Source organism: Ambystoma mexicanum, chromosome 13 (assembly GCF_040938575.1).
Source record: "Ambystoma mexicanum isolate Mex_15411 chromosome 13, UKY_AmexF1_1, whole genome shotgun sequence".
Taxonomy (NCBI): domain Eukaryota; kingdom Metazoa; phylum Chordata; class Amphibia; order Caudata; family Ambystomatidae; genus Ambystoma; species Ambystoma mexicanum.
This window is the reverse complement of record NC_090938.1, coordinates 254673250-254699029: the sequence shown is the minus strand read 5'-3', so window position 1 is coordinate 254699029 and position 25780 is coordinate 254673250. Positions and strand designations below refer to the sequence as shown.

General features: G+C 45.0%; 1 protein-coding gene across 6 annotated transcripts in view; it reads left to right on the top strand.

Moving 5' to 3' along the window:
• LOC138521157 (zinc finger protein 614-like) overlaps positions 1-25780 on the top strand; it is a 291989-nt gene that overhangs the window by 220389 nt on the left and 45820 nt on the right. For all 6 annotated transcript variants that reach the window (XM_069633739.1, XM_069633738.1, XM_069633743.1 and 3 more), the window contains 2 exons: positions 6103-6216; positions 21133-21231. In XM_069633739.1, coding sequence (XP_069489840.1) covers positions 6103-6216; positions 21133-21231 — 213 coding nt within the window. The remainder of the gene's footprint in view (positions 1-6102; positions 6217-21132; positions 21232-25780) is intronic.

Genomic DNA, 25780 nt, shown 5'->3' with positions numbered 1-25780 from the left:
GGGGATAAGTGCTGGGAAGTCCGAGCTCACAGGTGAGCAATGGACGAAGTGCTATGGATGTTGAGTGCTGCACTACATGTGCCACGGGAGGTATCAGTGCGAGTCTCCAGTGCAGAGGGTGTGCAGATGCAATGGGCTGTGGATAGGCAGGAGCTGTGAAGAATTGGTGTGGGAGGTCAAGGCCCAGAAGATGCATAAGGACCAAGGACACCAATTCAGCAACTGTGAGATTAGCAGCGGAGCGAAGGAGGAGGAGAAGAGGAAGGTCTTAAGGGGCTTCTGGAATTTGAGAAGATCCTGCTTGACGCTATTCCAAAGGAGGGAGCCCACAGAGGAAAGTGAGCAGCCCTCTGTTTAACAAAACGCTTTACACAGACTTGCTGTCAGAGGAGCGAAGTGGTCTAGAGTGTGAGTATTTAGTGAGAGAGAGTTGAAGATAGTGTGGTCCCCTGACCCAGACAGCCTTGTGGATGATGCAGAGGGATTTGAATTTAATCTGTGCAGCAATCGGGAGCCAGCGAAGGCCTTTTAGTGCAGGATAGATGTGGTCCCTGGGCTTAAGGCCAAGGATAAGTCTTGCTGTCCCATGCTGGATACGCTGAAGTGGTCGCAGAGTGGAAAAAGGCAGATTCAGGAAGAGCCTGTTATAGTAGTCAAGTCTAGAGAGAACCAGGGCTTGAGTCCCATTGAGCCTCTGAGGTAAAGTGAGAAAAGGTAGAATTCCTTTGAGAAGGAAGAGCTGATATTTGGACTTCTTTGAAATATCCTGAGTGTGAGGGAGGGAGGGAAGAAGGGAGGGAGGGAGGAAGGAAGGAGAGTGAGGAGTCTAAGATGACTCCAAGGTTTCTGGCTTCAGTTGAATGAGTAGGGGGAGAGCCCAAGGAGGAAGGCCAAAGTGAGGGGAAGAAGGAGGGAGCAGGGGTCTCAATGCGAAGGATCTCAGTTTTACAAGCGTTGAGGCAGAGATCATTGGAGGTGCAAGAGGACTGGATGGGCAGATAGTTAGCCATGGATGATGGATGATGGAGGGTGCAAGGTTGTCAGCAGGGAATCTGAAATAGAGCTATGTGTTGTCTGCGTAGCACTGGAAGTTGGAGGAGAAGGTGGGAACGAGGCGTGCAAAGAGAGCAAGGTAGATGTTAAAGATCCAGGGGGAGATTATAGAGCCCTGGGAGACACCACAGGAGGAGATGGAAATGGGAGAGGAGAATGGGCCCACTATGACTTGGGAAGAGTGGTTAGTAACTTGTGGTTCACCCGGATCCCCCTCAGTCAGGCTCAAGTCCTTCCTCTTATACAATTAGTCTCCCTCAGCCGGGCTCAGACCAATTTCAGTTTGCATCCTGTTGCAGGACCACTTTGATCTCAAAATTCCCTTCTCACAGTTTGCTTTAACAAAAGCTCTCAGCTGATCTCCCTCTGCCGGGCTCGGACTAACTTCATGTACAAGGTTTAGAAGTTTTTGGACTTCATGTCCCAGAATTCACTTTTCATTAACTTTCACCTTCCTTTGGGTTCGGGCCACTTGTCTGTCTTACTTGGTGCCTTCCCCACACGCTCTGCTTCCCACCTGCTCGCCCACGTCTCTCTCACTCCCTCTTTTGATCAGACTCGCCAGGCAGAATTGCGAGGTCAGCGGCTCTGTCCTTTGCCATGGGGATGAGGTCAGGGTCTCACAGCCTGCCCCTCTAAATCCTCTAAATCCTTGGGGTAAGCACCCAAGGGAACAAGCAATTGTCCGGACGTAGACGGGAAGGTCCTGGCTTCCTGAGTCCAACTCATAGGCGGCACGGCTCCAGTGACACGCTGCAGCCCTTACTTGTCCCTGGGCCAGTGTTACTGTTCTGTACCTTAGTGGGTTTTTCACTGGTAATCTTCACCCCTCCATATTGCTGCCTCTTCTTCCCAGCGTTATGTGAAAAAATACTCCAAAAAGACAGAGGTTGTGGATAAAGGGGTGAGGGGGGATTCCGTGAATCGTCTAGGGTATTCCCATCAGAATGACCCCGGACTCCCCTACCCGGGTAATCCTCCCACACTGGTCTACCCCCAGGGTCTGGATCCAAAAGCGATGGCAGTGCCCTGGCCACCTGAATAGAGGATTCTTGGGGTCCAAATGGGAGAATGCCTCTAGGTTTCCCACAACAGTGCATTGTGGGATGTCATCCCCCTGCCCCTGTTCTCTTGTGGGAGAGCATGTGCATGAGCAGTTTTGGGTGGTTCAGCCTTGAACACTGGACCATAGCCAGGCCTTGTGGAATGGACAGATGCTGGCAAGATTCCTTGGCTAGAGCTGCTGTTAAATTCAGCTTCAGTGAACGTGGTCTGTTCTTGGTATTCAAAATCTCAGATTTGTCACTTTATTTCACTGCACTGAGCATGAAGCTGCTGTGTTACATGATAAAGGGCAGAATTCTCGTCACTCATTTTAGTGATTACCCCTTGCTATTCATTAATTTGTGATTCGTAATGATAAACTGTTTCGGACACTGTCTAACATGATTTTCAAATGTATTAATTCTTCCACACTCTCTGCAAACTGTTTGTCTTTCTGAATCAACTGTGCACTGAGATAGTTACATTTAGTTTGAAGCTGCGTGTCTAACTCTGTTTCAAATCAGATACCATCTGTATACCAACCGTTCACGTTCTGCATCTAAGCTACACTGTAACTCAGCAATGACATCAGAATCTTTTTTGCTCGCAGCCTAATAAGCTTATGCAAGTTAAAACACAATTTGGCACATACTGATAATACAGTCAACCTCTTGTTTGCGTTCCATTGCTTGAAAAAGTCAGACATGTTTGTACAATACCGCCCCTTTTCAAAAATCTCTTTGGGGGTTTCTTTCTCCACTTCAGTGCTAACCCTGTATCGCCAAGTTAACACATTTTCAGATTTCCATGTAGCAAAGGCAAAATGTTTTGTCTTGAGATTACTAGAAAATCCGAAAACCCAGCTTTTATTTCTGACATGTCCGGACCCAAGCCAATAACACAATAATAAGAAATTTGGCATGCACACTACACGATCACTGCCACAGGTCAGGTAACGAGCACACAATATGACCATGCTATACTATGCAAAGCCACACCCAGTAATTTCTTTACCGCTTCTTGGCCAATGCAGCATAAATATGTTGGGGTATTTTGTGATCTCCAGAGACACAGGACTACCTGGTGTTATATTTATATTGGGATCATGAGCGGCAAGCCAAAAACCAGACCTAGTGCGGACCTGTGGCACAGTTTCTTGACATTAGTGATAGTGCATTGTTAGTATTTTATTGGTGGTATTTCATTGATGGTAGGGGTTCAGCATAGACTTACTAGGTCACCTGGAAACTGTAATATGGGGAATCAGATCTTTATAACTTGACCCAGTTCAAAGTGTTTTGGAGTACCTTGCTTTTTACCGTTGGCGGTAGTAAAACTACCTCCTTAGCTTTGTATCGGTCTATATGACATCATAAGTAACTAGAACACACAATAAATAGACCAAAGCTGATCTAATTCTTTTCAGGTACTTTATAAGGAATTAGGGTTTATGAGTAATAAAAAGCGACATGTGCAATGCAATGAGTTCATTATGACATTTTCTGCAATACAGAAATGAAAGCTCACATCGCTATTTCATATTTTACCTTTTGCAGTGATAACAGATTCTATTCTTCAGGCTAAAACCTAACCACAACACATTTCGTAGTAATGCTTCCCCCGCAATAGTTGTTTCCCACAATTAACTTCAATCACCCTTTTACCGACAGTTTCTTGACATTAGTGATAGTGCATTGTTAGTATTTTATTGGTGGTATTTCATTGATGGTAGGGGTTCAGCATAGACTTACTAGGTCACCTGGAAACTGTAATATGGGGAATCAGATCTTTATAACTTGACCCAGTTCAAAGTGTTTTGGAGTACCTTGCTTTTTACCGTTGGCGGTAGTAAAACTACCTCCTTAGCTTTGTATCGTCTATATGACATCATAAGTAACTAGAACACACAATAAATAGACCAAAGCTGATCTAATTCTTTTCAGGTACTTTATAAGGAATTAGGGTTTATGAGTAATAAAAAGCGACATGTGCAATGCAATGAGTTCATTATGAAATTTTCTGCAATACAGAAATGAAAGCTCACATCGCTATTTCATATTTTACCTTTTGCAGTGATAACAGATTCTATTCTTCAGGCTAAAACCTAACCACAACACATTTCGTAGTAATGCTTCCCCCGCAATAGTTGTTTCCCACAATTAACTTCAATCACCCTTTTACCGATAGTTGGCCCAAACTCTGCTATCTTTGGCCTTGAAACTTAACATTTGTCTAAGCAGTTTTATTTGAAATCTTCTTCTTGGACAGTGAAAAAAAACACAAAAGAATAGCCATCTACGTTTGTAATTGTAAAAAGCTACACACACCTCACTTGTACTTACTGCTCTCCTAAAGAATGCTTGGAACATTCACCCCAGCAGACTCAGCGAGGAATAGTTTGTGTGCCATCAGCCGCACCCTCAGCACACCCTCCCTTCCTCTGCAGCAGGACAAATCCAGCAAAACACGCCAGATCCTCAATCAGCCAAAGCAGCACATTCCTCTGCAAGAACGTATCTCTCTCTCCCTCTCTCCCTCTCTCCCTCTCTCCCTCTCTCCCTCTCTCCCTCTCTCCCTCTCTCCCTCTCTCCCTCTTTCCCTCTTCCCTCTCTCCCTCTTTCCCTCTCTCCCTCTCACTCTCACTCTCTCCCTCCCTCTCGCACTCTTTCACTCTCGCACTCTCTCTCTCCCTCTCTCCCTCTATCCTTGTCTCCCTCTCTCTCTCTCCTTTGCTTTTTAAGGCCTCTCTCTGTGTTCTACAGAAAGTGTAAGAATTGCCTGCCCCTGACTGTGATGTCACATGCCACTCAGACACCACCTCTTCTGACCAAACCTCTAGAATCTTCCAGTTAACACGTGTTTTGCCTATCACTTTTGCACAGAGATTCAAGGTAGCTAACCGATGCCAAAAAGTTACAGTTCTCTATGTTGGCTTCCTGCAGCAGAACATAAACAATGGGGCTAGTTAATGTGGCTTTGCACATTCCACATCTTCATTGGAGAAGCAGCTTTACTTCTTGCATTTTTCAAGCAAGGCTGCACAGCCTGTGTTTGCGAACTCATGAATTTGGCCAATTTGTCCCAGTGATCTGTACCAATGTTCTGCACCAATGAGCTACGGACTGAGCTGTAAATATTAGCAAGGGATTAGAGATTAGTATGTTCAGTGTTAGGGGTTAATAATGGTTAATCGTATGCTTCATTACAACTCAGTTCATGATATACCATGGTGTGGTGCACTATCCTACCGTATGTCTACCATGCAAATCTAGGTTCACATTTTGCTTTGCAAACAGAGCGGACTCACACCAGATTCCCATCAAAGCCTCAAACTCTTGCTGTTGGAGTCTGAGGTTTTGATGAAATTCTGTCCTGGCTGAAAGTCAGAGCCTCTTTTTCCCTACAAAACACAGCAGGCAACCCGCACAAAGCTTTTACCCACAAAATAAAGTAACTATTTGTTTCTAGAATGTCATGCCGGGGGACAAATGGTGTTAACGGCAGCTACTGAGGGCGGTCCTTGTTGGTAATGGCCCTAAACCCTTGTATCAAGTTGGGCTAGCAAGCCCTTGGAGGCTGGGTTAGCTTGTAGCGTTAAAGCCTCAAAGATCTCCAGAGAATTAGTGTATACCAATAGCAATGCCGAAATGTTTAACGTTTAAGATTGCTCATCAGAAAGGCAATCTTTGCTAGAATAGCTGCATTCCAGATTGTCCAAATACGGCAAATCTTAGACATCCCATCTGGGGGCCTTACATGTGCTCTCGTAGAGGATTGTAAAAAATGTGCAGCTGTACCAATAGGAGGAGGGGGGGAAAAAACGAGTGACTTTTATAGTAAGGGCAAGTTCCCTGCCTTTGTCTATCGCAATTATTCACAATGACAGAAAAAAGCTTTCAATTTAATTGCATAGTTATTGAAGATCTTCAGGTCGAAAAAGTGTTACAAATCATCTCTTGAGTAAACCCTTTCTGAAAAACAATTGATTTTTATCTTGATCCACAGGATTTCAGCATTTCAGGTCTGATGTTCCTTCGAGGAAAGGGGAGGAACTGGTTTCAGTTTTCCAGGGTCATCTCAGTGCAGAAATCAGAGAAAGCAGCACTGATCCTACCTCTGGTAAGCCACTAGTATTTCTGTGATTGATCAGCGAGTAAACGAATTTCAGCAAAGTATACACTGCTTAGTTTCTGAATCTTGTACATGTTGACGTAACGCATTCTTGATCTGCTTAAGAAGTTGCAAATATGCTCTTTAATTGCCATAGTACAAGGAAAATCATTAAGCAGGGCCGATTCTTCACTAATAATTGTCAGTAATCTCATTTTATCCTGTTTTTCATTCTTGTCAAAGGAAATTAGATGCAAAAACGAATCTGTCTGCTCAAGATACTCCTTCTATTCCCTCAAGCCCTCCATTAATTGATTTAATGAGAGTGTGTTTTATAATAGTTGGTCATCAGGTTGGGCAGAATACTTTATTGCATTTGTTTTCGAATCTATAAAGCAGGAAGAAACATTAACTATTATACCAAAAAGCAGTTTTCTAAGACATAAATATTAGTTCAGGCATAGGTAGTTTGTAAAAAAGAGTGACACATCGCATTAGATAGGACATTAAAATGCTACATGTTTCTTTATTGATTTATAGGTAAATTAACATCAGACAAGATATTAGGTAAAAGTTAATAAATATGACTGGAAAGGGAGCAAGTCCATATTTAATTTGTGTGGTGTTCAATTAGTAAGGGTTAAAATAGACATTTAGGAATATGGGAGCAGAGGCACCAGAAAAACAGTAGTGCCTGACAAGCACAGCAATATACAGTACTAGCATACAGGCCCAGGTATACGGGCCAAGTGCAGGTTTTCATTGACACAGTAGGACCAATATATATCCTAAGCAGCTCCCTCTAGCATTGACAATAGATGAAGCTATGCAAATTGGATCACTAACAGGCGACGTGGAGCACAGTCTATCCTAAGGCAACAGTTTCCTCTAGGGGAGCATTTTGTGCGTTCGGGCTGCTTCTACTGCGCATGACGACATCAGACAAACATCGTCTGGCCTTTATTATAAGTAGCTATACAGAGTAGCTGAGGCTGCTACATTGTGTTTTTTTAATGTCCTAGGCATTTAGATAATCTCTATATGAAACTTGGGTGGAGTTCAGAGGTATCGCAATGTGTGATTCTTCTCTTCAAAAATGTTTAGCAACTGGGGTCGAAATACTCCTTCCTCCTGGGTTTAACAGTCTCATCAGCATTATGCCACACAAAAGAAACGACTGTTTTATCAATGCCAGCGTTAGTCAGAAGTGACTCTAGGGGCACTACCTCACCTGGTCTCTCTGTGTCTGAAACTAATATCTTTCTGGTTTGTTAATTTTTGGGATTCTTTTTTGAAATATTGAGGGTTTTTGGCTACCAGTTTCCCCACGACATGACATGAATTTGCATCTGAACTTCACCTGAAATGTATCTTGTCTATCAAATCTCTTGTAGATACTTCCAAGTTATCACACAAAATGACCACAAATCTGGACGTTAGTTTAACACACACACACACTGAAGTTTCACATGGCAATCTAATGATTATCAAAATAAGTGGTGTTCATGCTAGGGAAGAGGTTGAGGTTTTCCTAAACAAGATAGGTGGGAGACTAAACTGCAAAATGTTGTATTGAATAACACATAGGTGGGAGACTAAACTGCAAAATGTTGTATTGAATAACAGACTCATTTACAGACATTTCCAAACCGATATAAAATTAATTCTTGTGTAAAAACACTTGTGTTCAGTATAATAAAATAGGATTAAATGAAACAGTCTATTAAAAAAACAGATGCTCGGGTGCGCCAAGATGGCGGGCTGAGTGGACGTGCATCGAGGTAGCTCCGTCCAGGCCCAGTGAAAAATGTGTAAATCTGACATCATGCACGCGAAAAACATACTGAGAGCTGCAGCGATATAGCGGGAAGAATCTTGCTTGGTAATAACTCCACTGAAATACTGCTAGCAAGTGGAAGGACAGAGGAGCCGCTGGAGCTGCGACAGGGCGGGAGACCGGAAAGCGAAAATGGCAGCTAACTCTGGTCGGGAGTAGAGAGGCATTGGTCCCGGACCCACAGGTCTGGGAACGGCGATGGAGAAGAGAACAGGCGAGGTGTGCACGTGGCGGGGACCGGAACACCGGGAACACCGCAAGAGCGAGACAACCCGTCCTCATACAAGCCAGATGAGGGGCGTGAGAGCTGAAAGAGATAATGATGGCAGACCCTGACCAGGAGTCAAGGGTGATAATGGTCCCCGACCTGCAGAGCGATCCCGGAGCCGCGAGGGAGACGAGAGCGGATGATGAGCTCGCACTGCAGGGACCAGAACACTACAAGAGCGAGATCATCTCCCCTCGGAACAACCAAGTGCTGGGGTGAAGGTGAGGAGATGTGCGCTGTTCAGTGGAGGAAGGCGAGAGAAGGACGGTGGAAGGCTGCGAGGAGCAGGAGACACAGCACCCGGGCAGGAGCTCGGCAGACGAGGAGCGGGACTCCAACCAGGAAGGTACGGAAAGGTGAAGGGGAGGTGGCACGAGGACTGCAGAGGAAGCGGCCAGGATGAAGAACAGGACGTTGAGCCAAAAGCTGACCACCCCATCGGACGTAGGAGAAGCTGCTGAGAAGGACCGCATGGGGGATCACGGGAGGAGCAGAATCCAAGCGGAAAGGTACGAAGGAGAGGCCAAGGAGGCTGGAGGAACCACGGGAGTAAAGGAAGGAAAGAGGGCCATCAGAAAACTAAGAAATGTCGCCGGAGGGAGGAGTGTTTGTTAAGAGTCCTGGTAATAACTCTTGGGAAGCCGAGGCGCTGCTACGGCTGGCAGGCAAGGTCTGAGATCCTACGTGGGGCACGAAAGTAAAAGCCAGACTACTGAGGGGGCCCCAGGGAGAAGCCGGCGGCGGCAAAATTGGTGGGTATGGAAAGGGGACCGCAGCAGACCACACCGCTTATAGGGAGCAAGCACACCAGAACAGAGACCAGCCCCAAATAAGTTGGCCGAAGTGTGCATAGCTGGAATTACAAACCTGGGAAAGCAGGTCGGAGCAACGGGGGCCCCCCCCCAGACAACCTGAGGCGAGGGGTGGGGGACAAGAGAGCGAAACATCTGGAAGAACAGCACATAAGCATATGAGGAGAAGCTTCAGGATCTGCAGAGGGTGAAGCTTTCTCGCCACGGATAGTTAAAGGGGTGATCCCAAGGGCCCCAGATGCAGGAACGGACACCCTGGGGACTCTGAGATCCGGAGAGCCTCGACACCCAATAACATCGAAAGAGCCCTTGAGGTGGGTGGAAAAGGAGCTGAACATAGGCCTGTAAAGGGCAGACAGCAGAGGAGGGGACAGCAGTACAGACAGGGAAACATCGGAGGAACACGAACTGGGCAGGGGAGACGCGCCAGAGAGTACAGGGACGAGTGGGACAACGAGGCAACGCAAGGAGGAAATGGCAGTAGTGGAGTACGGTGAAGCTGATGGGACCAATAAAGAACCTTAATCTGGGTGAGCAGGAGCAAGAAGGGCGCAGCAAGGGCCACGTACAAACAAAGCTCCCGTTTGGAAATCAGGCGGAACAAAACTCTGGCGCAATGGCCCTCAGCAAGGAAGATCTGCTTGCATTGCTGGCCAAATTCAAGGGCGAGCTGACGGACACGGTCAAGGCTGAGGGCTCAAGCATAAACTATCACCATTAACAGGAGAGATATTGACTCATTGGGAGAGAGGGTGGTGGCGATGGAAGTGCGCCTAACAGAGCTAGCTGTGAAAGAGCCCAAATGGACACGTCAAACGAAGTAAACCGAGGAGAGGCTTAGAGCACTTGAAGAGAAGTGCGAGGACCTGGAAAACGGGTAAAGAATGTACAACATTGGATCAAGAACCTGGGGGAAGGAGCAGGGTACTCTGACCTAGAGGCCTGCATAAGGGAAGTATTCAAGGAACTGGTGAAAGGAGAGATGGCTGTAAAGCTTACCTGGACTCCTCAAGAGCGTAATACCTTCCTGGCCTGTGGAACTGATACCTTGGAGCCTTTAGGCTTCTTTTTCTGTTTAAACAACAAATGACAACAATAGGAATGCTATAACATACATTAACTCGGATAATACTGCCAGTATAGCCGGTCAGATAGCACAGCGAGTAGAGCGCTCGCTTTGACATCCGTGCAGAGCCTGTTTGAATCCCGGCAGGGCCAAACTCAGCCTTTCATCCTTCCGAGGTCAATAAATGAGCACCAGACACCGTGGGAAATAAGCAGGGCTCAGATACCTGGGGGTTCATAGCGCTATATAAATGTACCAACAAACTGTGTGAAATGTGTATTTCCCCTATAATCACTCCCTACTAACTCTAGGGCTAAATTCCCTTCTCACCTGTGTTTTATTATTGTGGAACTCTCCATCCTGCTTTTCTACAGGGGCGCGTTGAGATGGAAAAACAAACTTAATTTAGGCTTTGGGTGAGTCAGCGGGTGAAGATACTGTAATCTTGAGGGCTTGAATAGATTCCTTCGTTGGAGAGATCTCTCTTATTAAATACCTTTTTTATGTTTTCTTTCTTTTTCGCAGGTTCAAGGAATTTGGGGAAAGAATTATGGCTGCTGATGGCTGCAGAGTTACTTGGGATGAGAAAACGTTTAAAACGGAAATTCGCCAATACAGAGTAACCGCAGCCTGCTAGGTGGAGCGTGGTAACAACGGTGAGGTGAAAACTTGAGGAACCTTGAGGTACGTAAACTCTTTAAAAAAACTTCTTCTATGTAAAACTGTTAAGTTTGCTTATTTATCAAATACCTCTTGTGTTGTCTGCAGGTTTTCGGAAAATGGAGGAAAAAAACTTTGGAAGAGGCTGTGGCTGCGGATGAAACTTCTGACGGAAGATGCTGCGGCAGTGAGTGAAAATCTGACTGAAGATGCTGCGGCTGCGAGCGAATAAATGTTCTTAACTGAATATTACAGCGTCAGAGAACTTCTTCGGGTAAGTCTCTTCAGTGAACTATGGTACTCTGGAACTCTTCGTAAAACTAATGTCTCGATTATTCTCTTTTCTATCAGGTTCTGAGGAGAAACGCCAGCATCGTTACCCGCTGTCAGCGGAGCAGACGCAAAGCGTACGTTCCAGCGGAGGCAGGGCTTAAGTAGCTTTCTCTGCTAAAATGAATAGAACATGCTTTTACTTGTGAATGGGTTTGGCGGCAGGCATTTTAAGTGTATGAAAATACAATTGAACTTCACTGGTGTCTATGGAAGTAGCTGCTGTTATTGGTGTAAATGCCATATGTGCCAGGCTAACACCCACCTTTGACCTGCTGATGGTTTTAATGTGCTCTGCCTAACCTAAATGCCTGAATAAGGGCTATGCTAGCAGACTGGAGTCATGACATGGCCCGAAATATGGTATAGAGAGAGCTCACAGAGTGGTGAACAAGAGAATGGACCCAGGGGCAAGACCACGAGACATCTAGGTTAAAATGCACAACTACAACTACAAGGACAAGGCACAGTAAATAAGGGCCGCCAGAAAAAAGGGCAAGATCCGAGTGAGAGAATATACAAAGACCTTTACCAAATCACGTTGGTGGGGAGATGCGCTGAGACAAGCCTTCAAACCACTGACAGAGGAACTTAACAAGAGGAAGCTAAGATACAGATGGCTTTAGCTGACGCAGACCCAATTCCGTATGGGCAACGAAGAAAAGACAGTCGCCCAGGTTGAGGACGGGCAGAGGGCCATGGGGATGAACTCGAAGGAGACGGGAGGCGATAACAGTGAGGCCCATCAAGAAGCAACAACGTCTGCCACGCGACCCGGTCCACTGGGCTGGGTCACAAAAAAGGCACAGAAGACATGAGAAGGAGTAACATGAAAAGAACTGATGCTCATAGTAAAGTACCACATGGACTAGAATATAGCCTGATGGTCAGTAAGAAAAAAGGGGGGGCGGGCAGGAGGGGAGTGAGGCCATGCAGGGTTCACCAAGGGGCACCACGTCGAGAACCTGGACGAGGATCCAGGGATAGTTATAGGAGGGGAATTCATAACCAATCTGGCAGGTGCGAAGGGGCAAGGGGGCAATGGCTCAACAACTCAGAGGGAACTGACAGTGACGGAGAACACAGGGGGGCATTTAATTAAAGCGGGATGTATAAATTGAGAACATGGAATGTAAGGGGACTGAACAGCCCCAACAAGAGGGTAGCTGTCCTGAGAGAATAAGATCATGAGGGGACGGAGATTTTCTCCCTACAGGAGACGCACCTGGTGAGGGGGGATGAGGGACACATACATAGCAGGAACTACGCACAGCAATACCTTGCCCCGGCGGGCTCCAAGGACGCAGTGGTGGCAATCCTAATCCACAAAAGCATAAAAACTGAAGGACCCAAGGTTAAGCGGGACAAGGAAGAGCGGTATATGATGCTGAAAGGGAGGGTAAGGGGCCAATTGTATACATGGGCATCAGTACATGCCCCAAATCAGAGACAAGATGCATTTCTGGGAGGATTCCTGGAGGAGCTTTGCAAATTTGAAGAGGGGGGAAATGATTATAGACAGGGATTTTAACCTAGCAGCAGATACTGTGTGGGATAGATCAGGGGGACTGAGGGGACATGCAACAGGGACGATGTCCAGGCAACTGGTGGGCAGGCTTAGGGAAGAGGGGCTCTGTGGCGTGTGGAGGGCGAGGTGCCCTCAGGAAAGAGATTACTCTTATTACGCCCATGTTCACAAGAACTATTCCAGAATAGATTATGTAATGGCAACACAAGGTTTAGTCCAGGCGACCAGTAATCTACAAATGGGACACATGACACTCTCCGACCATGCGCCAATCACACTAGAGTCGGAAGGAGGTAATACCCAGAGAGGTACGGGGGGGTGGAGACTAGAGAAATACCTGCTCAGGGTCCACAAGGCGAGGCAACAGATTGAGAACAAAATATGGGAATTGGAGGGGGCAGGGGGAAAGGGAGACAACCCAAGGGAGAGATGGGATGCGTTTAATCAACACATTAAGATGTCCCTCATTGAGGCGTCCAAGAGGATCTGAGAGAAGCGGAGGAAAGCCTGGTGAGAGAGATAAAGGCACTTGAGGAAAAACACAAAGAGAAAGGTACAAATAGAGTGGCCAAGGAATTGGCTCACATGAAAGTCCAGTTGAGGCAAATAACGAATAGGTCGATGGAGAGAACTCATTTAAGGAGCAGACAGAGGTTCTATGAACAGGGCAATAAAGTGGGAACAGCGCTAGCGAGACAATTGAGAGCTAAAGAACAAAAGGCATTTATAGATGTGCTGGAGGACAAGGATGGAAGGTGAGTGGGGACGGAGGGGGCCAGCAGACACATTGTAAGGGATTTCTATGCAGATCTATATAGGGAGGACCCAGTGGAAAGGGGGAAGAAAGCAGCATATTTGAAGGGCTGAGAAGGGTTGAAGCTAACATCTGAACAAAAGGACCATTTGGAAGAGCCCATAGGGGTGGAGGAGGTGTAATGGGCAATATCGTGACTAAAGATGAACAAAATCCCAGTGGAAGATGGACTAACGGCTATATTTTATACAACATTTAGGGACTCACTGGCCTGAATCCTCAAGGACGTATTTAACCACTTCCGAGAGACAAGAGAGGTCACCACGTCCATGAATATGGCGCTTATCACCCTGATTCCAAAAGCGGGGAAGAACCCATATTTATGCTCCTCATATCGTCCCATTGCACTTATCAATGTGGACGCCAAGATTTACACAGGGGTGCTAACGGCTTGGTTAGAAGGGATACTGCCAGGGCTGGTGATGCAGGACCAGACGGGATTCCTACAGGGACGCAACACATTTGATAACATAAGGAGGGTATTACACGTGGTAGACAAAGCGGGGAAGGGGGGGCACTCCTACATGCCTAATGATGTTAGACGCCGAGAAGGCATTTGATCGGGTCAATTGGGCCTTCATGGAACTAATACTGCAGAAGTTGGGAATGGGACCGAACTTCGTGGGAATGATAAAGGCAAACTACCAACACCTGCAAGCCAAAGTGAAAGTCAACAGGTGCCTAACCCACCCATTTTCAATAAGAAGGGGGACGAAGCAGGGGTGCCCACTGTCACTGCTTCTCTTCGTTCTAGTGATGGAGCCCTTTGCACCTCGGATAAGAGGGAACGAGGAGATCTGAGGGGTCAGCTGGGCAAGGGTCCAACACAAGATAGGGCTGTTTGCGGATGATGTGATCCTAATGATCACAGAGCAGGGGAAGTGGCTGCCAGTGATATTGGGGGAGATTGGAGCATACTCTGAGGTATCGGGGTTTAAAGTTAATCCTGGAAAGTCCGGATTCCTGAATCTATCTGTAGGGGAGTTGGAAAGGACCCAGTTGGAAGAGGAAACCCCTTTAGGTGGGCTGCGGGCCCAGTTAAATATCTGGGGGTGAACCCAACCGTGTCTGTCAAATTAATAGTAGGAGCCAACTACCACCCGCTGCTCAAACAAATCAAAGCCAACTTAGCGAGGTGGTGAAGTTTAAAAATTTCGTGGTTCGGAAGAATAGTGGTGATCAAGATGAACATACTACCTAGACTAGTGTACTTATTCCAGGCGATCTGGAATATTACTACCTGGGAAGCTTATGAAGGAGAGCCAAGAATGCATTAGGAACTTCATATGCGGAGGGAAGAAAGAGAGGATTGGAAGGAAGACGTTATTCAGGAACAAGGCACAGGGTGTGTGGCTTGTCCGAGCATAATAAAATACTACCAGGCAGCGCAGCTGAGGGCACTTGCAGAGTGGGGAAGGCCGGAAAACCAGAAGCACTGGATAGAGATGGAACGAGCGGTGGCAGGTGAGCACCCGTGGAAGGTGATGGGAGCGAGGAAGGGAGATAGACCAATGGGTTTGTTTGGGAATCCAATTACGAGCAATACCATGAGGATCTGGGAAAAGGCGAATAGTAAGTTCAGCCTGTCACCATGCCCATCCTTGCAGACGCCTGTATTTGGGAACCCCACCTTCCCACCGGGGAAAGAATATGGCAGGTTCAAAAGGTGTATGGAAGGGGGGGTTAAGGTGATTAGTGACCTCTATGAAGGGACACGGTTCTGGGCATTTGCAGACTGTAAAAGGGAGTTGGGACTGAAGTATGAGGACCGGTTTTCATAATCAACAGCTGAGGCACTGGGCAGGGATACCCACAATGATGGAAGGGGCCACGAGGGAACTCCCAGAGTGGGAAAAACTGGTGACATCTACAGATAACAATAAGGGGCTGATCTCGGCAATATACACAATCCTAATTAAAGGCGGAGAATGAAGGAGTAGCCACGAGGGACAAGTGGGAGAGGCTAAGAGGGAGAGCGTTCACTGACAAAGAGTGGGATAAGGCGCTGGGAGGCTGGCACACCTCATACACGTCGGTAAAACACCAATAATTGCAGTATAAGCTTCTGCATCACTGGCATTACACATCCGAGAGGCTCCATAAAATGTTCCCCATGAGGGCAGAGCTGTGCTGGAGGGGATGTTTGGAAAGGGGACGATGGTGCATATACGATGGGGTTTCCAGCAACTGAAACACTTCTGGCAGGAGGTAAAGCCCAAAGTGCTGGAGATAACGGAAGTCGAAAGGGATTTTGAGGGGGCAGAGGTACTCCTGGGCACCATGCTTGATCAACAACAACGGATAGGGGGAAAGGCAAGAAGGATATGTGCGAATCTCATGATGGCTGCGAAGAGGTGCATAGCGAGACAATAGAACCAGAAGGAACCCCCATTTATCATACAGTGGTACTATGCAATCTGGGACACAGCAGATGTTGAGAAAATGACTGCGATAGTACGAGGGACGTTAAAGACTTTTAGCAAAATGTAGTCTCTTTACATACAATATGCAATCAAGGACACGTTGCATTTATATATCCTGAAGAGACTACAGACAATGGAAATCCTGGAGGAAGAGGGGAATGAGCCAGAACCTGAGAGATAAAACTATAAGGCTGCCCGAGAGGACTGAGAGGAGGGGGAGTGGGGGGGGGGGTTATTGATCGTAAAAGTTGGAGTTTAAACCTTTGAAGGAAATGTGAAACACACTGGTGTGAAGAGTGCAAGATATCCGTGTATGTGAACTGAGTTATTCAATAAAGTTTTGGTTGAAGAAAAAAAAAACAGACGTTAAAAGATGCAACCCAAAAATGTGTTACAGGTAAAAGGTTAAATTGGCAGCTGTCTCTAATTTTTTATTTCTGACCTGCCCGGTTTTCCAAACCTATAGCAGTATTTTAAGGGAATACAAGTTACAAAAGTTTGGTTTCTTTTCTCAGACTTTAAAGTAACACGTTGAAGAGTTCTTTTAACCAGTCTTACTTCCAGGGAACTCAATGATTTTCAACAGCCTCAAAATCCTCTTTTAGCCGTCCTTGTGCTCCAACAATAACTACTCTTCCATGTGTAATACAGATGTTTAGTCATTTATCATCACAGAATGAATGTAGAGAACTTCAAAGGGTTATTTTAATGATTGAAAACTAAATTGATTTTTGATTCAGCTTTTTGCCAGACATGCCTTTCTTAGGTCGTCTTGGTTATTGCACTTTTAGCATCCTTCCAACTTGGCCAAGTTTATTTCCAAAACCTTAGTAGCAGTTTGTTGTAATCGTGAACCAAGCCAGTTCATTCATTGGAGCCCTATAAAGTATTTACCCATAAAAAAATACACTTTTGAACATTGACTATTTGGGGGTTCTTGATCTGCATCACACTGAGCAGGACTCTGTCCAACTGGCTTTCACTGAACGTGGGCTGTAGTTACTAGTACAGGCACACGTTCCTAGCAACTGGAGTGCTGTAACGTTCTGCTCCTCATTGATAGTCCCCTGCTTCCCTCCCCAACAATGGCTTGCACAGACCTTTGCACCCGCGATACCCAGAAACAGCCCTCAATTATTTTTTCTAATTAAAGAATTGAAATATGAAACTTGGCGCAATTCTGTTGAAGTGCGTCTTCCATGGTGATAATAGCATCAATGCTGAAAACTGACTGTTGGGTACGTTTTTCTTAAGTCCAGCTGGGGTTAGACTTTATGAGCCTTATCTGTTGCTATTAGGGAGCCAACTCTTAATATAGGCCTCTAGTACACAAGTCGATAGAGTGGCTGATCAACCAGGCTTATATTAGGAGGCAGTTATGTGAGATGTAGAGCAGTACAAAGAAATCAGTTCATACAAGACCCCAAGAAAACACATACTCACTTAAAGTTATATTAAAATATATTTATTTATTCACAAGGCACACTAGCGGATCTGAAATGCAGCAACTGAAAATAACATTGAATTAGTAATGGCATCAACTTATAGAAGGAACAATGATGCTGGTGATTAACTTTTCATATATTTTTCATATCCAGTACACAGAGTGACGTCCGTTAAGTTATGACCTTTGCAAAAAAATTGAGTATGGCGGGAAATAAAGGTTAGACAGAACAGAGCTTGCAACTGTTATTAACAACTACACTCTCCCAGTGGGTTTTAGGCAGCCTGTTTCCTACCAATAAAAGTGTTCACAATTAAAGTCTATGGAGGAACCATCATTGCCAAAGCCAGTAGGATCAAAAAGATGGACCTTTGGGAAACCATCAAAGTCAAAGGGACAGCACCACCTCTGATGAAAATCTTTAGAGGAAAAGTTACTTATCCAGTCATTGGTTCATGGAGAAAACACCAGAGCCCACAGAGCAGCCTTCCTGATAGCACACAGGCTGTAAGTCCTGCACGGTGGAGTTGAGGTCAACTCTCAATTGAAGAAAACAGCACTCCCAAGCAAAGAAGCACCAAAAATGCCATAATGTAAGTACAACCCAACCCCCACAGTACCTTAAGAGTGAAGATGAAAATGCAGCAGGTACTCTTCTAGGTGCAACAATGCAAAAACTGATTCCTGCTCCTTGCTCATGGTGATGAAAGGGGGGACTTGTGACAGACTTCTGCGGCAGCACTTGGGAGAAGGGGTCGGCAGCAAAAGGATTCCACTCACTCTAGCGCTCTTTGTGCTTTTGGCACCTTTCTCATAGTGCCAAGGAGAAATGAATATCGCTGGTTGGATTCTCTTCGATTATTCGGTCCTGAACTCTTGTGGGGGGACGTTTGGGGATGAATTCCTGCCTATGGAGGTCCACACAGATGCCGGCAAAGGTTCAACCGGGTGCGATCTTCGGAAGACGATTCACTCGATAATGGTGCAGGTACCCCGGGTATTGGTGTTCTACAGCCCAGGAAAGTTGCAGGACATCGAGGGGAAGGCCCAAAATGAAGACTGTCTTGAGGCTAGTTGGTCCCACCAGCCTAAGGAAGGAAGTCTTCCTTGGTGGGTCTTCCCTATCGAGATGAAAATGGGCTCGGCACAGCTGCAGGGCTTCACCGGTACTTCAGCAGTTATTGCAGGTGCTGCTGGCATCTCTGCTCTTTGCTTCTGATTCCTTGTTCCAGTGGTGGACTCTGTCTGTAGTCCAAAATTCCTCGCCTTCTATGCTGGAACCCATTCATTCACTCCCACAGAGTTGTCAATCAGCTGCGGGTTGGCTGTCCTGAAAGACCGCCAGCTGCCCAGTTAGAACTGGTTTCAGGCAGGCACACCTACAGACAAAGGACAGCAAAGTATTGGGCTCCTCCCTCACTTCCTGCCCACCCAGACACACTGGAGCCTGGGTGTGCTTCAGGGCTGAAGCCCGCCAAAGGCAAAACTCACAATGCACTCAAATCTACTTTAAACTATAGAAGAAAAGCCCAGAAGGAACTGACAAACTAAAATGGTGGGAAATAAATGGTCAACCATGGGTGCTTTACTGCAGCTGAGAAAAGTTAGCCACCAGCCATTTAAGTTTAGTCAGTGTAACAAAAGGTTACATGGGGAGTGGGAGAAGGAGTTACAATGTAACCACCACCACCTCTCCCCAGCACCCCAGATAAGGTGGTGTGTGCTGGACCCACAAAAGAAAAGGTAAGGTAACTTTTAACTTACTACCCTTGGGAACTGTAGTTCTCACAAGAGAATGTAATTAAACATTAAAGAGAAATCCAAGCGACTCCTTAGTGACACTGCACAGAGGGTGCTCGGTGTCGCAAAGTAAAAAGCAGATGCCTGTATTAAAATCTGAGTTTACCAGACTCCATAAAACAGTAAGAATAACAATCCGAGTCAGAGAAAAAGAATGAGTGAGTGGTAAAAAGTTCCACTCCCTCAGGAGATGAACATTTAAAAAAAAGCCCAGAGTACAGCAAAAGTACTGGGGATGGCTCTCGTTAAAGGGAATTAGCAAAGAAACTGGAAATTTACCCTAACACTGACTTGTTCAGTATGGCGGCATCTGGGATAGCTAAGAATATTTCCATTTCATTTTCATTTATTCAGACACCAACCACCCTTTAGCACCTGCATTTGTACGTTGTGGGTGTTAATGGAGGAATTGACGAAACAAAACTGGGTGGAACCACACAATTATCCAGATGCTCACACACTGCTCTCCAAATGGAGCTGCTAATGTAGTTCAGAGGCAGATCATCTGCAAAGTATAGAGTACATCAAACGGTTAAAAGAATCAGAACCAAGGGTTGAAGTCACAGAAATGCTTACCTGCTCCGTGCATGTAGATAAAATGAGCAGAGATGGCGTGCGAAAGGGGCGGCACCATCTTTGCATATGAATGTTAACACCATTCACACACGCCAACTCTGCTCATAATCCCTGGTATGTACTCTATTCTTTGCAGACGATCTACCTCTAAACTTCGGCGGTTCATTGAATTTTGAGGTAAACCCTGATCGCTGTGTGCAACCTGTTTTCTACTATTATCATTTACTTAGTTCCTAATGCAGAGCCATTACACTTACAGATTTTCACCCAGTGGCAACACCACTTAGGGTTGTCAAGATTATTTTCTTCCTGCCAGTCATGTTTCTGCTATTAACATGTGCTTTGCCCATTATGCACTTCAATTTTTGACCTAATCTTATGGAATGACATATTCTTATTTTGGTTTTGTCTGGTTTTCTTTCCCTTGTCTGCCCTTATGTTTGCTTACCTCTCACATGGTACGTATGCACACATTTACTGCATATTGCTGGTTGTCCATATTTATTTTCTGTACTCTGGTTAAATTACATTTCTGTTGTATATATTTCATGCTCACAGTGCTCAGCCCTGAAGAAGGAGTTTATCTCCAAAATGCATTGGCAATTGAGCCCTAATCGATGAGGATGCTACTTGCCTCTTTTTCTTCACTATTAAACACATTTTTTATTAACAAAACCTTTTCGAGATTGTCAAAACTACTCCTTCACTGAATAACTTATATGCTGAACCTCAAATTGTGTGGAACATCTACAACTACCTTGAACTATATTAGCAGCTCAATTTGGAGAGCAGTGTGTGAGCGTCTGTCTGAGTGGTTTCACCCAGTTTTATTTAGTCAATTTGTCTTCTGAATCCTGGTGTCATTGGATCTTTTTTTACTAGACAGCTCCTCTGTATTTTTCTATACACCTCACTTGTGACTTTGAGAGACTTTTTCCAGTTATTGTATACCTTTATCAGGTTATACCTGTTGTGCCCACCTTAAACTCTCCAGTGTTAATGGTATAGAAACTTGGGGCTGCACTGCCGCCCAGGTTAAGGGACACCGCTTCACTCAGACATTTAAATAGGATCACAGAACATATCTGCAGCGTCATCCCACTATGCAATGTATTACCGCCTCATTGGCATAGCATGAATATTAAGCAGTGCCTATAAGTAATATGGAGAAATGTGTGAGTAGAGCCTGTAAACTTCCTAATCATTTAGATATGCAAGAATGCAGACATATCCATCACATAAATATCTGCTGTTTGGGGCTTAGCTCTTCCCTCCTTTTTAATCCAGACACTGCTCCTTGTTTTAATGTCTCCTGCAAAATAATGTTTAATTGTGTTTTTATTATGCTTTGGTATATTTTCGTACAGGACAGGAGGTTGCTTCTTTATGCATAAAAGAGGAGGAAGACACCTACAACGTTGACTATCAGAATGGCAAGTCATTAGAAACCAGTACTTGTCTCCAAGGTCAGTAGAGAGTCTTTAACTGCTTGGCATATGATCATTTGATGTTTACAAGACACACACTGCCCAGCTGTGAAGTCCTGGAAACCTTTTTCAATACCACCAAATATTCTGCACATACATTTAACATTGCTGACAAATTTAAATTAGCCCTTTGAGAAAACCTCATTTTATAGGGACTTCATGGCCCTATTATCTTGTTAGGGATCATAAGCCCTATATGTGTTTTAAAAGTTATATAATGTGAATTAGTAAATGGGCACAAACTAACTGGTAACAGTAGATGAGCTACCAGGATGCCTAAGGAAACAAGAGTAGTTGAGTGTGCATGCCAAAAGAGGGTGCATGAATGAGAAGTTGTGTAAATGTGCCTCCACCTGAGGTTATTTGACAAACCACTAAAACCCTCAAACCTAAATGTTCTTCAGTTATACAAATATGTAGTAACACAATGTACATTAAATAATTAATAAAAAATGACAACATATACCTGAAATTTGGGAACAGTGAATTGCGCTCAGAGTTCAATAAAAGTGAAACGATTTAGATATTTATCTGCACAAAATTACAAATATAACACTCTTGAGTTAATAGTTAATAAGTAAGGTATAGCACTCTTGAGTATTTGAGTAAGGTTTATACCATAGTACACAGCCGTCACGTGTTTCGACCACCTGGTCGTGCTCAAGGCCTATTCCGGATGACTATCACTCATTAGTCTTGCGAGATTGAGGTTGTTCCGGACCAATAGTGTGTTTACAAATAGCACGGTAAGTTCCTTAAAAAAAATTGACCACCTCGTATGCGGATCAATATAACAATTATTTTGTGTATAACTGTTTATAGTACTCGAATATATGTTTCTTTGTAATTACTGATTACATAATACACTAGCAGTTGTACCCGTGCTTCGCACTGTAATTCCTATGTAAACAAAACAAATGAGACAAGGGTATATTTTTTATATCATACTTTTTGCATTGTCTACATCATTGAACCTACCGATGACAAATTTCAAGTTTGTAGCATGTTGGGAAGTATGCTTTAACATTTCGAACGGACACACACACACACATTCACAAATGTTTCTTTTTTATATATATATATATTTAGAGAGAGATTGACTCATCTCTGCTGGTATATTCTTTTACAACCTTTTAATTTTAACAAAATTGAATAAGGCATAGCAAATCATGAATAAAAGACCTGACTAGAGTTATTCGATTTTTGAATTTAAAGAAAGAGTTCATCCATTGACTTTCTATAATTCCAAATGTTTTGTGGCCACAGATCTTCCATGGTCAATTGTTGCTCAAGGAGACCAAAAATTGTTCCAGCAAAAGCCATCATCCACACTGCACATTTAGCCCGGCCAACCTTCTTCAAATCCCTTCCTTGTCCTTACTCACTCTTCTCCCCCACTTCAACCATACATGCTATTTAATGTTCATTGCGCCGACTCTGCCGTCCTACATGCAGCAGATATTGCAAACCTGATCACCACAAGTAAAGTCGATGCTATCCTAATTACTGAAAGCTGTCACTCCAACCTCCTCCCATGTCTTTGCCCTTGTCCCTAGATACAGCATCCAACAGGTTCACTGGTCAGGGGAGAACTGACTGTCTTCCGTAAATTCGACTGGCCTTGTACAATACACAATCAATCATCATTAGATTCAATTGAATGTTTCGTTTCATAATTCCCTTTATCACACAAGTACTCTACCACTTTCACCTCAGCTACAGACCACCTTCAAAGTGTTGTCTCTTCCTAGATGAGATTACAGACTTACTTTCATTATCTTCAGTCTCCCATCCCACAAGCATCTTCATCAGAGACTTCAACCTCCCCGGGCCCAAGCACCCAAACACTCCTGAGTCGCGTTTCTGTCTCAGGCAGAATCATTGAACATAACCGAATACATACCAGCCCCCACACTTTTTCAGGGTAATAACATAGACCCCCTCTTCTCCCACCCCCATCCCTTCCTCCTATGCTGCGTGGGCCCCATTGTGCTGAACTGGCCGGACAATACAGCCATTCCATTCTTCTTATCACTCTCTGCGACTGCCTGCAAGGGCCAGGATAAACATTCCATGGTGGCACATCGCTCCTTTAAAAAGCTTCCAGTGGTGGCACTGGATAACATTTTCTCCAACTTCCTTGCATCTGTGAATGACCCCATGCTGTTCGGAACATTCAGTCAAACTGCAAAGGAGTTGAAAGATACTTTTGCACCAGATAAATTGGGCCACACCAAACCCAAACTGTCCTCCCCCGGGTATATTCAAGAACACTCAATTATGGTTCATTAGAGCTCTTGAGAAATTTGCTGCAAGACCTTTTTGTTCCAAATGCTGCACCCTGATATCCGATGTCAAGACTACCTATTACACCTCCACAATTATGGCAGCCTCTAATAAAAGCCTAGCCCCTTTCCCAGCAGTCCAACACTGTGTGCCCCCCACATCAGACAGAGATAACCAGAATTATCATACAGGTGTGAGGCTATACATTATTTGTCAGCAATATCGATGCCTTCAGGATCCACATCAAGGACTTCATATCCTCTAACCTCCCTCCTGATTTCTTTTGCAGTCTGTTCAACCCAGGACTGACCTCATCCTTCTGGATCGAGGACCCCTCATGTAGGCTTGTTTCCTTAAAACAGACCTCTTACACCAACACCATCCTCCTGATATCCATCCTTAAACAAAAGAAATCGTACTGGTCCTGCCCTTACTGCACTTCATAGGATTGTCAACACCTCCCTCGGTATGGCTACATTCTCAGACATTATAAAACAGAGCTTATACAACTGCTCCTGGTGGGAATAAACCTCAATTGGAGGACGTAGTAAATTAAAGGCCGATCACAATCCTCCTGTTCATCGGCAGAGATATCAATGTGATTTGCTATCCAACTACTTAAAAAAATCATACAACTAGCTGTGCTCTGGGATTACCAATCCAGGTTCTTCCTCGGATGCAGCAGTGAAATAGCCACCATCCAGGTGGTAGAAGCCCTTCAGATTATCCAACAAGGTGACTCGTCCTCCTAGTCCTCTTGGGCCTATCGGCTGTGTTTGACACAGTCAACAATCGCACGCTACTAGCCCTGCTTGCATAGGAGATGGACACTCTGGCACCATCTTAAACTGGGCTCACATCCTACTTGTCTGGCATAGAGCTGGCTATACTGCCTTCCTTTTATAAGAAGACCTCAGAACAATCCACCGGGGAACCACTCTTTGAGGATTCCGGATCCACTCCTTGTGCAGGAGATTTTAACCCTGCTAGAGAAAGGTGCTATGAACCAGTACCTGTAGCGGAGAGGAACAAGGGACGCTACTCCCCATATTTTTATATTCCCAAAAGGGACAGGGGACTCAGACCCATCTTGAACAAGTTCCTCAGGAAGGACAGTTGGAAGATGGTCACACTTTCTCAGATCCTTCAGGCCCAACAATTACAGGATTGGTTTGTGTCATTGGACCTTCAGGATGCTTATTTTCATGTGCCAATCCATCTCAAGCACAGAAAATACCTTAGGTTGGCGGTTCTCATTTTCAGTTTTGAGTTCTGCCATTCGGGCTGACCTCCGCCCCAAGGGTTTTCACCAAACTGATGGCGGTAGTGGCAGTGAGCTAAGGAGAGGGGGGATTCACGTCTACCCCTACCTGGACGATTGGTTGATCAGGGTGCATTCTCCCAAACAAATAGGTACCACCAAAGGCTACTTGGCAGTTCTATCGATCTTTAGGCGCTATTCAGAGGAATGCTCCCATTTCAAAATACCACTGGTGACTCCATTTCTAAAGGGACTTGCTATTGTGTTCCCTCCATCTCTTTTCCAGGTTCCGGTTTGGGACCTTAATCTGGCTTTGAAATTCCTGATGTGTGCTCCATTTGAACCTCTGCACACATGTCCGCTAAGGTTGTTAACCACAATCCTATTGATAGCTCTGACATGAGCCCGCAGAGTCAGTGAGTTACAGGCACTTTTCATGCAAGCCACCCTTTACCGTCTTCTGCAAGGGCAGGGTTGTTTTAAGGGTCAAATCCTCCTTTTTACCAAAAGTCATTTCGAACTTTCATTTGGGTCAGAAAATTGTTCTGCCTTCCTTCTATCCTCCACCTCATCCTGGTAATGAAGAGGAAAGACTCCATAGGTAGCACCCTATGAGAGCGCTAAGCTTTTACATCTCCAAAATGTCTAAATTGAGGGTTAATGACCAACCTTTAATCGGATACACAGGACTTTGTCCAGGTGGATAATACTTAGGATATCAGAATGCTACAGACTAGCAGGTAAAGACCCTCCTGAAGGTTTGACAGCACATTCCACCATGGGCATGGCTACATCTACAGCCCTTCATATCTTTGAGACTGCATGCAACATGGTCTTCCATCCACACGTTGACTAAACATTACTGTCTCGATGCTTCCCATGGTCAGGATGGTATGTTTGGCAAGGCATTACTTTGCTCTGCCCGTGAAAATGCTTAAATTGTAATTCTACACCCTCCTCCAAACTTAATGCTGCTTTGGG